At 45.3% G+C, this 14,973-nt stretch overlaps 1 protein-coding gene across 1 annotated transcript in view; it reads right to left on the bottom strand.

Moving 5' to 3' along the window:
- Positions 1–223: 223 nt before the first annotated feature.
- nt5dc1 (5'-nucleotidase domain containing 1) overlaps positions 224–14,973 on the bottom strand; it is a 51,562-nt gene continuing 36,812 nt past the window's right edge. The window contains exons 9-12 of the mRNA XM_012821418.3: positions 10,902–11,023; positions 4,966–5,139; positions 2,275–2,446; positions 224–1,597 (exon numbers count right to left, since the gene is read on the bottom strand). Of these exons, the coding sequence (XP_012676872.2) occupies positions 1,485–1,597; positions 2,275–2,446; positions 4,966–5,139; positions 10,902–11,023 (581 nt within the window). The 3' untranslated portion in view covers positions 224–1,484. The remainder of the gene's footprint in view (positions 1,598–2,274; positions 2,447–4,965; positions 5,140–10,901; positions 11,024–14,973) is intronic.

Raw genomic sequence — 14,973 nt, 5'->3', positions numbered from 1 at the left:
AATGCACCCAAGTAAGGATATACCTTTGATATTAGCTATGTTGAATTTCTCGTTTTCAATATTTGCCCAAAATGAATGCAAGATGAATCCCTATTAATGAATGAACATTTGTAAATCTAAAAACCATATCCATTTTTTTTTTTTTCCACAGTTGCTAAATGTTATACCATGCTATCTGTTTTGTCTGATGCACTTTGATGGACCACGCAGAAGGGAAAATGTATAGGTTTATGTATTTATTTATTCCACAGATGAGGTGAATCACACTGCCCCTGCATGTGTATAGAGTACAAACTATGGATGGAGACACCACAAGGCCAAAAAGTATTAAAACGGTTCTATGGACAACATAACCGTAAGAGCAAGATTACACCATTTAAACTGGAACTAATGGCTAATCAACTTGATACATACAAAATAGAAAACATTTTGAACAAATGAGCTCACCTCATTTTGGCTTAAACTGTGCTTATCAGCCAAATACTGTTTGAACCTATACAACAACACAACCTAGAGCCAGCTTTCATTCAACCTAACAATGAAAAACATTCAATTCATTCAGCGGTCAGTTAAAGCATGGCTGACATTGCTTCTGCATACAATATGGCACATATTAATCCCACACATATACAATACAGTAGTCACTCAACAGAACATCATACAATATAACAATACAGTACATAGACAAGCTTTTCAACTTTTTTCCCACGTGTAACTTATTTTAAGTTCACTTTAAGATGTATGAACGACACATGTGATATATTTGTAGTCAGTAACATTTCCCATTATGGCAGAATTATAATTGAATGGAGCATTGTATACAACAATGGAACTCCAAGGCAAACACCCATCCACAGAATATAGTCTGCAAGAGCTCACACAGTCAGTACAATCAGTCTTTTATTCATTATTAAGACATTATGGGGTACTTTCAACAAATGTGAAGCAGAATACAACACGTCCTGAAATTAAAGACAAAGTCACAAAATACAAGCTGACCAGAATACAAGCTGATCGGACATGAGCATGTCCTAATATAGCCAGGTTTGGAATGATGGCCTGAGTTATATGCTTATGAAGTAGAATGGGTTGTGGTCAATTGAAGGGCACCAACCAATGCATAGTGTTGCAGAAATCAATGGCTATGTATGGCAAAGGAAGTCATAAACAGATTTGGAAAGCCATTTCAATTTTCAAGTCCTTTCAAAACAGAAACAAAATACAGCAAGGGGGGTAAACTAACTTGACAGTTTACCAGAAAGTTAAGACACACTCCAACACACATCAACAGGTAACATGTTTTTTCAAATAGTATGACAGATAATGTCTAAACAGACTTAACACAGAGATGTTTATTTGCTGTACTATGGCAGTACATTCACATGGTGTGACGCTATCTATGTGCTCAAGAGATGGGGGAGCGTAGTGTGGGGCAGCAAGGGGACGTCAGAGGCCCAGGACCCAGGCAGTGGACGGAGGGGGACTCAGGGCTGGCTCTGGGCCCACTTCAGCAGGGAATCGGGGGGTCGGGGGTAGTAGCCTGTTGTGCTGGGCTTGTCTGGAGAGAACCGTGGGAATTTGTAGTCCAGAGGAAGATCTAAAGAAGTGGAAAAAAAAACAACAATCAACAACATCAGAATAAAAACCCCCCGAAAGAGCGGAGACCGGAGCAGAAGTGAAACCAGCATGTATAACATCTATACAAATGGAGAAATGGTCAAACTGATCCAAAGGTCATTTTGTAGAAACCAAACAGTCCTGACATTTGGAGCCTCAGTGCTTGTACCAATACACCCATTTTAATAGCACTGTTTAGACGTGATGAAAAGAATATAGGGGCTATAATCCAGACGACCAACTCTCCACATTTTAAAGCAACACTATGCAACAATTTGTCACTTTTTGTTTTTACAACTACTTTTGGGATCATCTTCAAATAAATGTTGTTGGTATTTGGTCATGTGAAGGACAGATAAACACACCTGTCGTTCCTACAAGCCATCCAGGCGATACACTATGTAGTGCTGTGATCCAGGACAGAATACCCCACAAAAATGGAAGAAAAGCCTACACAGCACGCCATCACTAACTATATCGCCAAGACACCAATTAGCATGTTAGCAAGCTTTTATCAGTGCCAATTGGGCTGTTGGTGATGATGTGTGCGAGGTGTTTTGCATGCTTTTCATGTAGTTAGCTCGGTAGCGTTAGCCCAAAACTCCACAATGCTGCTTTAACTGCATGGATGAACTCTGGGTCAATCCAAGAGCGTACCTGCAATGGCCTCTACGCTGGGGATGGCCATGGTGCTGAACGTGTGGATGCTGTGAGTGCACCAGGTGAGCTTGAGTGCCTCCTCCTCCTCCCCATCGGCATTCTTGGGTAAGTCCACAAAGTACGAGCCCCACTGCTCGGACACATCCGAAGGAGCTTTCATGCCTTGATCCTACAAAAGAACATCACACGTGCTGGTCATGACTGATCTGGAGACAGCATTTCAGCCTGATGCTGCCTTTGGATGGGTGCTTACTGCCTGAAGTCAAATTGTTGGCGTTTGGCCATCAGAAATAACACATGGAAAACAATACAAATGAACAGAGGAACCAAACCGTATTTCATTCAGCAATAACAAACTAATTTAAAAGGCAAACTAAACAAAGGAATGTGGTGACAAACACATTGCTGTGTTGAGGCTCTCGTCAAATCAAATGTCTGTTATCAATGGGCCATACTCAAGTGCACACACACAACAAGCCAAGGACTGTGCAGTAAACTCACTTTTTCACATTGAACTGGCACCCTTCGGCTGTTGAGAGGTATGTTCTCTCTCTTTGATTAAAAACAGACGTAAACGGTTTAAAACGTGTCCTATCGTTATGTTGACCTTTACTCATCAGACTCTAACTAGGACCAGCCTTGAGCTATGAGGCATTAATAAAGAGAGCAAATCTCAGGAGGTGCTTCAAGTCAGATGAAAGGAAGACCTCCATCAGATCCCCTACGTCTGCCTAGTGGAAACAAACTCCATCTGACACTGGGCCTTTTGTCTGGACTTTCCCTACAGGAAAGAACCGTTCCTCTGAACCCCAGTACATGACAACACTGACCCCTGAGCCAAGCACAAACTACAAAGGCAACACAAATTACATACTACTGTGGAAACTTCCAGTACATACTCAAGAACCAAAGCATCTGATGATGAAGAAAAAAAATAAAAAGTCTACACTAGTTCAGAGGAATTCAAACTCTCAGAGGCCCTGGATTACGTGAGGGGTCTGGCAGATGCATCTTTGTTTTTCAGAGGTGATAGATGTTGATGACTGCAGTAAATGGCGGAGAGAAAGACTGGACATCCCCTCCCCTGGCTGAGTCACTCCCCATTTCTTGTGGCTGCCACACTTTTTCTGGGAACTATTTCACAAGAATGAGGCGGCGGAGAAGGGGAGAGAGTACAGTGAGTGTGGGGGAGAGAAGGAAGAGAGAGAGAGAGAGAGAGAGAGGGCGAGAGACAACGAGAGACAACGACAGACAGTGGAGGAGTGAGGCCAAGGGCAAATGAGAAACGAGGGAGGAAGAGGGTGACAATGAAAAATGAGGAAGTGAGAGGTCGAAGGATAAACGCCTACACATACAGAGAAAGACTGAGGAAGTGATAGAAAATGGAAAAAGGATGGGAGATGAAGAGAGAGAGAGGGGGAGGCAGTAAGAGGAGTGTGGGACGTCCAGACAAGTGGTGCAGCGGTGGGAGAGCGGCAGACTCCTTCTAGCAGCAGTCACTCCTCAGCCAGCTCCCTCCAGCGCCTGCCAACAAACCTGCTGACTCATGCCCCACTACCCCTGCACCCCACGCTCCCTCCAACACACACACACACACACACACACACACACACACACACACACACACACACACACACACACACACACACACACACACACACACACACACACACACACACACACACACACACACACACACACACACACACACACTCATTCATTCATTCATTCTATTGATCTCTCTCTCTCTCTCTTCTCTCCCTCCAACACACATACACACACACACTCATGCTCTTTCTCTCTCTCACACACACATATACACACACTCATGCTCTTTCTCTCTCTCACACACACTCATGCTCTTTCTCTCTCTCATACACACACATAGTCATGCTCATTCTCTCTCTCTCTCTCACACACACACACTCATGCTCTTTCTCTCTCTCTTTCTCCCTCCAACACACACACACACACTCTCTTTCTCTCACACACACACACACACACACACACTCATTCTCACTCACACACACACACACACACACACACACACACACACACACACACACACACACACACACACACACACACACACACACACACACACACACACACACACACACACACACACCTTTTTTTCATGGCTAACACACATCCTGCAGCCTGATACCGTGTCTCAGGGAAGTGACCCCTTCTGAATGCCCGGACCCGGGGGGAAACACTCAAGGTCTGGTCAGTGAATGCGATGAGTGTTGACTAATGCCATTGCATCCTGATTTTTACAAGCTTTTTTTTATTGTTTCCTTCCATGCCATGTGTCAAGGGCCCTTCCCTCTCAGTAAATGGCCCTCACACTTTCACTCGTATCCTCTAATCCTCTCTCTCTCTCTCCTTCTAGTGCCGCCAGCGGTGCACTCTGCATCAACATGCTGCAACATGACTAAACAGTCTGCAAACTGAGACATTCGAAAGCAGAGTTACTGGAACCGATTTGCAGTTTACAGATGTTTTCCGGGTGTCTTGCTGGCCCTCCCCTGTGGACAGTGTGTATCCCTCAACACACACACGAGACTGGAATAGGGAGAGAGGGGGAGTTTGAGGGTGTGTGCAAGTGTGTTTGTGTAGAGGAGAGTGGGAGTGGGAGTGTCTGAATAGGCTGAGTGTGAAGTGAAGGCTGATGAAACCGCTCACCTCATATTTCCCCTTCTTCTCCAGGGGCTCCGGGGGGCCCTCGCTGCTCTTGGCCTGGTTGGTGCACGGGACTCCCTCGCCCTCCATCTCCTCCACGATCATCACCGTCTCCCACTTCCCATAGCTGCTGGCGGGGAACATGTCCGAACGCATGCTGTCTCCAAAGTACACCACCTGCACAACGTGGGAGGGCAGAGCACAGTCGACACATAGAGGCGAGAATGAATCAGCGGATGACAGAGCTGCTCATAGTTTAGGTTTAACATCTCTTGGCTCAAGTACATGTACAGTGCATTCAGAAAGTACTCAGATCCCTTCCCTTATATCATCATCACACTGATATAGATTATATATGTATATATAATACATAGCACACTATATAATAGCACATTGATCCCTTCCCTTATATATAATATCACACTGACACTGATAGTAACTATTCAGACTCTTTGCTAGGACACTTAATATTTAGCTCAGATGCCTACCATTTGTCTTGATCATGTTTCTACACTTTTATTGGAGTCTGCCTGTGGTAAATTCAATTGATTGGACATGCTTTGGAAAGGCACACGCCTGTCTATATATGATCTCACAGCTGACAGTCAGAGCCTATCAGAGCAAAAACCAAGCCATGAGGTTGAAGGAACTGCCTGCAGAGCTCAGAGATAGGAATGTGTCCAGGCACAGATCGGGGGAAAGCTACAAAAAAACTGCACTGAAGGCTCCTCAAATATTCTTAAATGGAAGACGTTCGGAACAACTTCCCACAGCCAGCCACCTGGCCAAGCTGAGCAATCAGCCTCAACTCTAAGCGTCATGTCTGGAGGAAACCAGACACTGCTCATCACCTGCCTAATACCATCCCAACAGTGAAGCATGCGGCCGGCAGCATCAGGCTTTGGGGGTGTTTATCAGCAGCAGGGGCTGGGCCACGGGGTTGTTCAGGGCTGAGGGAAAGCTGAACGGAGCAGAATCCAGAGATATCCTAAATGAAAGATGCTCAGGACCTTAGACTGGGCCCGAGGTGTCCTGTTGGTGGGTGAACCTTTGGCCCAGTCTAAGCACACAGCCAAGACATGGCTGGGCACAGGTGCTCAAAACTTTCTCAAGACTGTATTCACTGCCAAAAGTGCTTCAAAAATGTATAAAATCCTGTTATCACTTTGTTATTTAGGGGGTATTAAGTGTAGATTGATGAGGCAAATCATTATTTTAAACGATTTTAGCATAACGCAGCGACAAAACAAAATGTGACAGAGGTGAAGGGTTCTGAATAGTTTCTGAATGCACTGTATGTGACATACGCGGCCATTGTTTTCTTCAGCTGTGTCCGTTTGAATGCTGCACGGAGCTGAGGTGAAGCAGTGTCATGTGCTCGTTCAGAGAAAACTGTTTTGTGCCACTGTCTGAGAAAGAAAACTGAACCACTATTTGCCACTTAACCCACTTACTCCTATGAGACCTAAGACACTATGGTACTGGCTCCACTGATCTATCAGCACAGCACTAACCTCTAAGACAGCCTGACACCTGAAGTGACTGTAAATTCCCCCTGCTGTACTGGTGACCGTCATCATCTCATGGGCTGAACAAACCGAAAGCCAAACTATGGAGTTCAGGCCTGCCAGGCAGCACAAACAGCATTAACTCATTTTAAAGCCCTTTCTGGTCTCTTGTTCGTATGTGTCATATTGGAGGAAGCAGACAACACTGCCAGCTCTGTATGAATATAGAGCACATTGTGTCTCTCAAACCTCAACAAGAACATAAAACAGCGGATGCAGGGCTAACAAACAGAATGTGTTAAGACCTGACGAGCTGCTTGTCGTCAAACAAATGAAGGCTGTTAAGTGTCACAGCACTGGACAAAGAGTGATTCTTTCTCACCAGGGTCACTTGAAGCAGAGTTTATTGAGAGAGTAAAGGCTATTACCCCAGGCTGTGTGCTGGAGGGGCAGTGAGAGCGTTCTGGTGCTCAAGGAGGTGCGCTCAGAGGCCCTTTCCGTAGCTACGGTGTGGAATGCAGGGTTGGGGGAGGCAGGAGAGACTCCAGACACAGAGCTGGAGGAGAGGTGGGGGAGGGGAGAGAGGGAGGAGGGAGGAGGAGGGGGAGGGGTGGTGGTGGTGGTCAGCTGGGGCAGCTCCGGAAATCACCCCCTTGGTTAGTGGGCCGCGTGTACAAGCCGGCCGTTTGCCGTGCGTAAATAAACAGCGCTGACGCTCGCCTCTGAGATGGGCTCAGGTTTCGGGTTTCCAGACATTCCCAGAACTGGGCCCGTCCCTGCCGGCGTCCCCCCCGATCCCGTTCCCATCCCAGGCCCCAGCCTCAACCCTGGGCCTGGCAGAGCTGCGGCACGGCCGTGTTCACCCAATCAGTCTTCAGATGGCTACAACCCTGGGCCTGGCAGAGCTGCGGCACGCCCGTGTTCACCCAATCAGTCTTCAGGTGGCTACTGCCAAAGGGGCAGGTAAAGTATGAAAAATATTTACAGGCTGAGGAATTCCATCCCTGGCATCAGAGAATAGAGCGTCCTTTATGGGCCTCTTTATTGGCAACATGTGCCTGTATTAAAAGCTCACCTCAATTCCACTCAGGCCACTGGGACGGACGGCCTACGGAGCGCAATCTGGGTCATTAAACCATTTCACACAGTGATTTACCAAGGATGTCAGCCTCTGAAGGCAATGCTGGCAGGACAGGAAGGCTCAGGCCTGAGCACAGGCATAAATAAAGCCCAATATGGAGCAGTCAAAAGATAGGATGGTGTGGGAACACATAGGTCGACGTAACACCAAACAGATCCATCACAGAGCCTGTTTATTCCAAGTAGGGCATCCAGTGACCCTATGTCCTGACCTGTTCCTGCATATCCTTAGAGCGGCAGGAGAGGTTTTCTAGAGGACACAGCAACAAATGACATAAGGTAGAAAGGAACTTCAGTGACATAGCATTCATCCAATTTTCTAACTGTGCTGATGTTTCAACACTTACTGCCACACACACACACACACACACACACACACACACAACCAAACGAGGCCAGCGAGTGGCTGAAACGTCAACACACTCAGAGGGTTCCAAAATACTGAGCCTTGCATTGCACTAGATAGCTTGAACATTGAAACACACACACACACACACACACACACACACACACACACACACACACACACACACACACACACACACACACACACACACAATTACAATACATTCTCTGGGATTAGGGCATCCGAGAAATAATACAAAAAATATAAGCTTCTCTGAAATGGTCAGCTCAGAACTTTTTTTTACATTTTTTTATTTATGCAATCCCTTACATTTTGATTTATGCATTTGGGTTATGTGTGCCTGAGTTTGTATGCCTTTTGACAGTTAGTTAAAAGAGCTCTTCCCTCCAAATATGGACACATACATTATGTCAGAATGAATTTCTTTCATGTGCTTCTGCAGCCAGTGTAGGGCTGGGCAGTATATGGACTTTTTAAGGTACAGTGATATATTTTTTCATAAAATGTATAATGTTATAAACGAGATATGAGATGAGACAACACCGTCTATATCAATATAGTTTGATGTTGCGTTACATAACTTGTTTCGTCCGTAAAGCCAAGCCAGTGTTTGCATCTCTCCTCTCTCACACACTCTGAGCAACCCCCCCAACTCTCTCCCTCTGAGTCTGCAAAGGTCCCTCTAGACTAGAGTCTAGACCCTGTGCGACGGTAGTTCTATATTCTGCTGTAACGGCCGCTGACGGCCGGCATGTTTCCATGCATGTAGAGTAGTAAATGTTATTCAGGATTTATATTTATACACCTAAAGTCTACTTTGGACCCTTGTCAATAAAGTGAGTAAATAGTAAATATATTTATTTCCATTTCTATTTTTAATTATCTTTGAGTTTAACTCGATCTGACCCTAATTCTGCCCCACCCTTTCGCCCACAATTGACATTGGCGCACGGATTGGGAGAGGATCACGCCACTGGGCGGTTTAGAGGCGATCAAAATCCTTTAGCACTTGTTGTGTTCCCAAGCCATTTGTGCACTCTAAAGAAAAAAAAGAGGATTTTTATGCAATCGCAGTCCGTTTGCAATATAAAAATATTGGTCTAATTTTAATATAGGCTAGGCCTATAAACAGAACACATTTTTTCCATAAGATTCCTGAGAGTGATTGAGGTGCGATTCAGTATCCCCCTTAGCGCCCTGTCAGAAGAGCCAATCACAAATCAAATATCCCCATTAGCGCCCTGTCAGAAGAGCCAATCATATATCAAATATCCCCATTAGCGCCCTGTCAGAAGAGCCAATCACAAATCAAATATCCCCATTAGCGCCCTGTCAGAAGAGCCAATCATATATCAAATATCCCCATTAGAGCCCTGTCAGAAGAGGCAATACCTTTGTCATGTTCCAGCTTTTTAAAATTGTATTTATTGAAATGTTTTTATTTGCAATATTTCCTTCTGGCAGGAACATGCCAAAAACAGGACATTCCCCTGGACATAAAGGGTGGACACAGAGCTGCCACCAGGGCCAGAACTGAGCGCCCTCAGGACCCCCCTCATCATGGGCCTTCCTGTGTTGTTGGCCATGGCTACCTCCTTTGCCTGTGAGAAAGTAATCAGAGGTGGCCCTCCTCAACGAGTTTTTACAAGCTCAGCCTTTTCTCTGCTTGCTCTGAACACATGAATAGGCTATTGTTCGTGTAGACAACACAGCTCACCTCACTCATACCCACACATTAATGCAACTATTAATGCATAGCCTACACGTGATCTAAAAATATTTGATTTCATCCTGACTTGTTGCAGGTGAACTTTCAACTGGGTATCCTTTAAGACAATAGCATAGCAATTGAGCCTTACAGCCAAAGTGAGTAATGGGTCATTTTCAGAATTGTAGCCCATGTGTACAGACTAGATATCATTTTTCGTCCCTATCTCCCAGCCCTAACCCAGAATGTTAGGGTAACGCTACAAAAGACTGATTACCAATTGCATCCTCAGAAATAGGGCCAGGCACGTGAATGTGACATTGTGTCCTGGGGGGAGGGGAGGAGGGAGGGTCCGAGCCACAGTCTGCACTCTAAGGCCTATAAGCCAGTGTGAATGGTGCCCATTCAGCAGGGCTGCCGTAAGTCCCGTCAGGTGAAAGTGGACTGAACCCAAAACATTACAGGCACAGGTCACCTCAGAGGCCCCCTCAAGTGGCAGGTTGACACTGCATTCCGAGGGAGCGCCGTCCGTGTGGCCCCCCAAGAACACTGGGAGCATTCAGCCACCCATGGTCGGGGCCGCACGGTGGTGGAAAGAGGAGGATGTGGACGATCGGCGTCCCTAGGTGCACTCGCTTGTGTGGGGTTTTTTTTCTCTCGGTTTTTTTTTTTTTTTTTTTTTTTTTTCCTCAGGGGTGGAGTCGTCCTTTTCAAACACAGCTCTGCCTTGTGTGCCGGGAGCCTGGAAGCTCCATCAGGACCCAGCCCTGTTGGCAGACCGCTGGCACGAGGCGGGAGCGTCATCTTTCACGTGTGCCAGCCGCTGCAGGTGTCCGCCGCCGTGCGCGGCGTGCCTGCATGCCGGTGAGAACTTGTGTCTGTTTGAATAACGGCGCCGCGCACTCTGTTCCTGTGCCAAGGGCGCGAGTGAGAGTCAGGCTCAAAGCTCAGCTTGACGTGCTCCCTGACAGCTGGTATGAGGTGCTTGGAATTCACATATGGCTTAGGGTTGATAGTGTAGCAGGAATGTTCACGACCTGGTTCACTTGTGTAAATAATGGGGATTGGCACAAAATGACACAATAATATGTGAACTTATCATCAGGTAGATCAACCAAAGACACTGCTGCGAGTATACAAAAGCACACACACTCACTCACCTCACAACCACGCTCACGCACACGCACACGCACACACACACACTCTCCTTTCTTACCTTAGGATCCTGCTTTCCTGTCATGGTTCTGACCAGCTCATGGAGATGTGGCCAGTTGCCCTGTGAGTACCAGCCAGGCTTGTCCAGCGATGGTAGTCCCTCACTTTCCTCAAAATCATTCACTGGACACAGAAACACACACGTCTCACAGTCATTGAACAGTTTTACAGCTCCTTACACTCTTGGGGTCACTCGACCAGAAGAGGCTTCTTTGGTTATATATTACATCACACCAGTGCTGTAACTGGACTAAAACAGTTGTTGAAATAGACAAATAACCACTTTAATAGTGTTAGTATTTTATTAATTACACTGAATCATTGACAATTCCAAGATGACACGGCATGCATCCAATCCTGGGTTTGTAGTTTAGTGTGATCAAATGTGCTATTCTGAGGTGTTCTTGCACTGAGTTCATCTTCATTAGAACATTCAAAGTTTGGCTTGCTCATACATCCTTTACATTATACAATCTTTGTTGTGACAGCACTCACAATCAATGTGTGACCACTCAAAACATGGAATGAATTATTTCACTCCAATCAGAACCCAGTCTTTTTGAGACAAAAACAATTGAGAGTCAAGGCATGACAATCATGACAAACCTTCTGTTATCAGCATCTCAATAACACACCATCTGCCCTGCCCTGTGTCCCATACGCCACCCACACCAGGCAATATACAAACAATCAATGACATTCTGCAAACTCACTGTATAGATCACGTTCACAGCTACCCGAGACCTCCCTACTCTGGGGGTGGCTGATCCAATCACACACCGATCAAAAACTCATGCTGCAACAATCTTTTTCCCCATCCATCCAGACAATCTTAATCTGGATTCCAACGGCATGTTAAATGAAGGTGTAAATGGGCACAGACTTCACTCCGGTGTGTATCTTACTCACACCTAGAGAGCACACATGTGCATGGGACACTTCTGTGTTCCCTGTCCAGACCATCAGCATGCCTCTGTGCAGCCAGTCTTTTGGCCTGGTCATGTGGGGGTTGATATGGTGAACTACCACTCAGCTGTAGGTCGGGTTTGGATGCAAAACAACTACTGATTCTTCATCCTCCGTGGTTGACCACAGACCTTCCTGAGCAACCACTCGCCCAGCGGGGCACCACTGCCCTCCACGGTTCTCTGCCCTCTAATCTCTCTCTCTCTCTCTCTCTCTCTCTCTCTCTCTCTCTCTCTCTCTCTCTCTCTCTCTCTCTCTCTCTCTCTCTCTCTCTCTCTCTCTCTCTCTCTCTCTCTCTCTCTCTCTCTCTCTCTCTCTCTCTCTCTCTCTCTCTCTCTCTCTCTCTCTCTCTCTCTCTCTCTGAGCGCATGCGTGAGTGAGTGACTGAGCGGCTGAACGCGTGTGTGAGTCTAATTCTAACTTTTCTAACTTTGTGTGTTGTTTATATGTACTTGTTGTTTATGTGTGCATGCACTTAGTTTTACAATTACTGGGTTTTGCTTTAGTTTGGTGTTGTAAATATCACAGATTGTTTGCCCGTGGAGTCTGCAACCGGCTTTTGCTGGGAGTATGGCCGCCGCGGGAAGCATGGAATTTGAAAAACTAACTCGGAGGCACGGAGTGAAAGTTGAGTGCAGCGCGAGTGTAGAAGATTGTAGTTTAGCGGTTGGTGAAATTATTGGTCACGAAAACGTGAAGTCGGCTTCACGAATGAACAATGCGGTTGTGCTGTTTCTCAGCACAATTGATAAGGCTAATCAGGTAATTGTGCAGGGTATAGTACTCAATGATTCCCTCACGCCAGTCCTCCCACTCAGTACCCCCGCCAAGAAAGTAATCATTTCAAATGTACCCCCGTTCATCAAAGATGAGCTTATTGCTAAAGAGTTGCAACGACATGGCCAGCTGGTTTCACATTTTCGAAAAATCCCTCTGGGATGTAAATCGCCCCTTCTTCGACATTTAGTGTCGTTTAGAAGACAAGTGTACATGGTCCTAAATAGTGGCATGGAGGAGATTGAGCTAACACTGAAGCTAAGGGTGGAAGGGTTCGATTATGTGGTGTATGCAACGTCAGACACTGCGTTGAAATGTTTCAGTTGCCGTGGAACTGGACACATTGGTCGCTATTGTCCTGGCAAAAATGCCAACACTGAAAAGGAGAAAACTCCAGCTAAAACCAATGAGTCCTCCACAGTCGTTCCCCCAGTCACTGAGGTAGAACCCTCGGTGGATGGGACCGAGGGAAGCGGACTTGAAGGGGATTTTCTGATTGTGCTTGGCCCCGAAGCCGTGGCGGGTGAGTCGGTGGTGATGGAGCCTGCTGTCGCTATATTTGTCGCAGAAGAGCTAGCTGCGGCTGGATCATGTGAACCTGGAAATAAGAAGGGGCCTTCAATACAGACACTGACAGTCCCTCAAACGTCAGTGGATGTGGTGGAGGCTATCGACATAGACCCAGTTTTCAAAGCCCCGGTGAAGAGAAAAATGGGCCCGGAGATTAACGTGACTAAAATAAAGAAAGATGAACACACAAATGTTAGCGATTGCGAATCCATGGATTCAAACTGGTCCGATTGTTCGCAGGGAGATGTAAAGCTCTCCAGCGAAGATAGGAAATATACTGCAGATAGCATTAATAGTTTCCTACACGTCACGAAGGGGATGCGGAACGTGGAGGTTGAACTGCATTTTCCAGACTGCTCGCAGTTTATTAGCGACGCTGCCTGGTGGATAAGGGAGGGTGTGTTTGAGGATACGGAGGTATTTCGTCTCCGGAAAATAATGAGCAAGTTGAGAAAAAAGTTGCGTGGAAAAATAAAGTCTACTTAGTTTTTTCAGTATGTGTAACACCATCAAGTGTGGCTCTCTACATTTAAATGGTGTTAGCGATTTATTTTGTACGACTTTTTTTAAACTGAAGAAATTAAATGTTGCCCTGTGCTAAATGATGAATTATTGTTTGCCCATGTGTTGGGAGTAATTGAGCATTGTTACATTTTTGTCATGTGGTACCTGTTTTAAGGAATCTGCTGATGTCGAGAGTCTCACTCGGTTTTTGTTTCTACAAAGCAATGAATGACTTGGATACTTTTGTTGCACAGTGGTGCTGTGAAAGAGCTGTGTGCTCAGTTGATGATGATGATGATTTTGTTTTTGATGTTTTGTTTCCTTTTGAATAATGTGTAAAACACTGTTTGCAATGCTGTTTACCTAATAAAAAGTTTTTTATAAAATTCAAAAAAAAATTCTCTCTCTCTCTCTCTCTCTCTCTTAATATTACCCAGTTTATAAGTGTTAACAGTTACAATGAAGACGTAGAAAGTAACTTGGCACTGACTGCACAATTGTTGCACGATTTGAACAAATCTCCATTTTGACTTAGGGCCTCAGTTTAAAAATGGATTGCTTAAGGGCAGTTATGGGAGATTGCAGGCTCTATGCCGTAAGCAGCTGCATAGACATGCAATGTCTCCTCTGTCATCCTGTGCAGATTGATTTGGGGCTAAGAGACAAATAGCCTACAACACCGTATCCATGGCAACTATTGTGTTCTCCACCATTTTTTCCACATGTGTCTGGTGCAAGTGATTTTATAAACAAACAGTGAAGTTGTCAGAGTCAGAATGGGTCTTGTTTAATCCTAACATGGACATAATGGTCTGGGGAAATAAGTTTTCTTGGAAAAATAGTGTCTGTACCATTAGATCTACCTTAGTCCATCAAATAAGCTTGCTCTTATTCATTTGAGGGCAACATATTTTTGACAGCAACGGTAAAGCAGTGGTAGAGTAATATTTTACCTGTGTGAAAGAAAGTCCTTGTTGCTTTATTATTTGTATTTTGCGGGTTAGAAATAATAAATCATTTCCAACATTGTTACATAACTGAACACTGAGTACATGGCGTGTTCACATGGCATAATTGTTAATGATGTAAGCATATATTCTTTTTTAAATGTGTTTTGGTTTGAAAGATTTGAAAACTTATTCCGTAGGCTGTGCATGTTTTTCCACTGAAATGACACAACATAATGTAATAAGTTAAGCTATAATACCAGGGAATATTCATATTTCTTCCAAATGTTTATAGAATAGACTTGCAAG

The sequence above is a fragment of the Clupea harengus genome, chromosome 15 (genome assembly GCF_900700415.2).
Source record: "Clupea harengus chromosome 15, Ch_v2.0.2, whole genome shotgun sequence".
Lineage (NCBI taxonomy): Eukaryota > Metazoa > Chordata > Actinopteri > Clupeiformes > Clupeidae > Clupea > Clupea harengus.
This window is presented reverse-complemented; position numbering and strand designations above follow the sequence as displayed.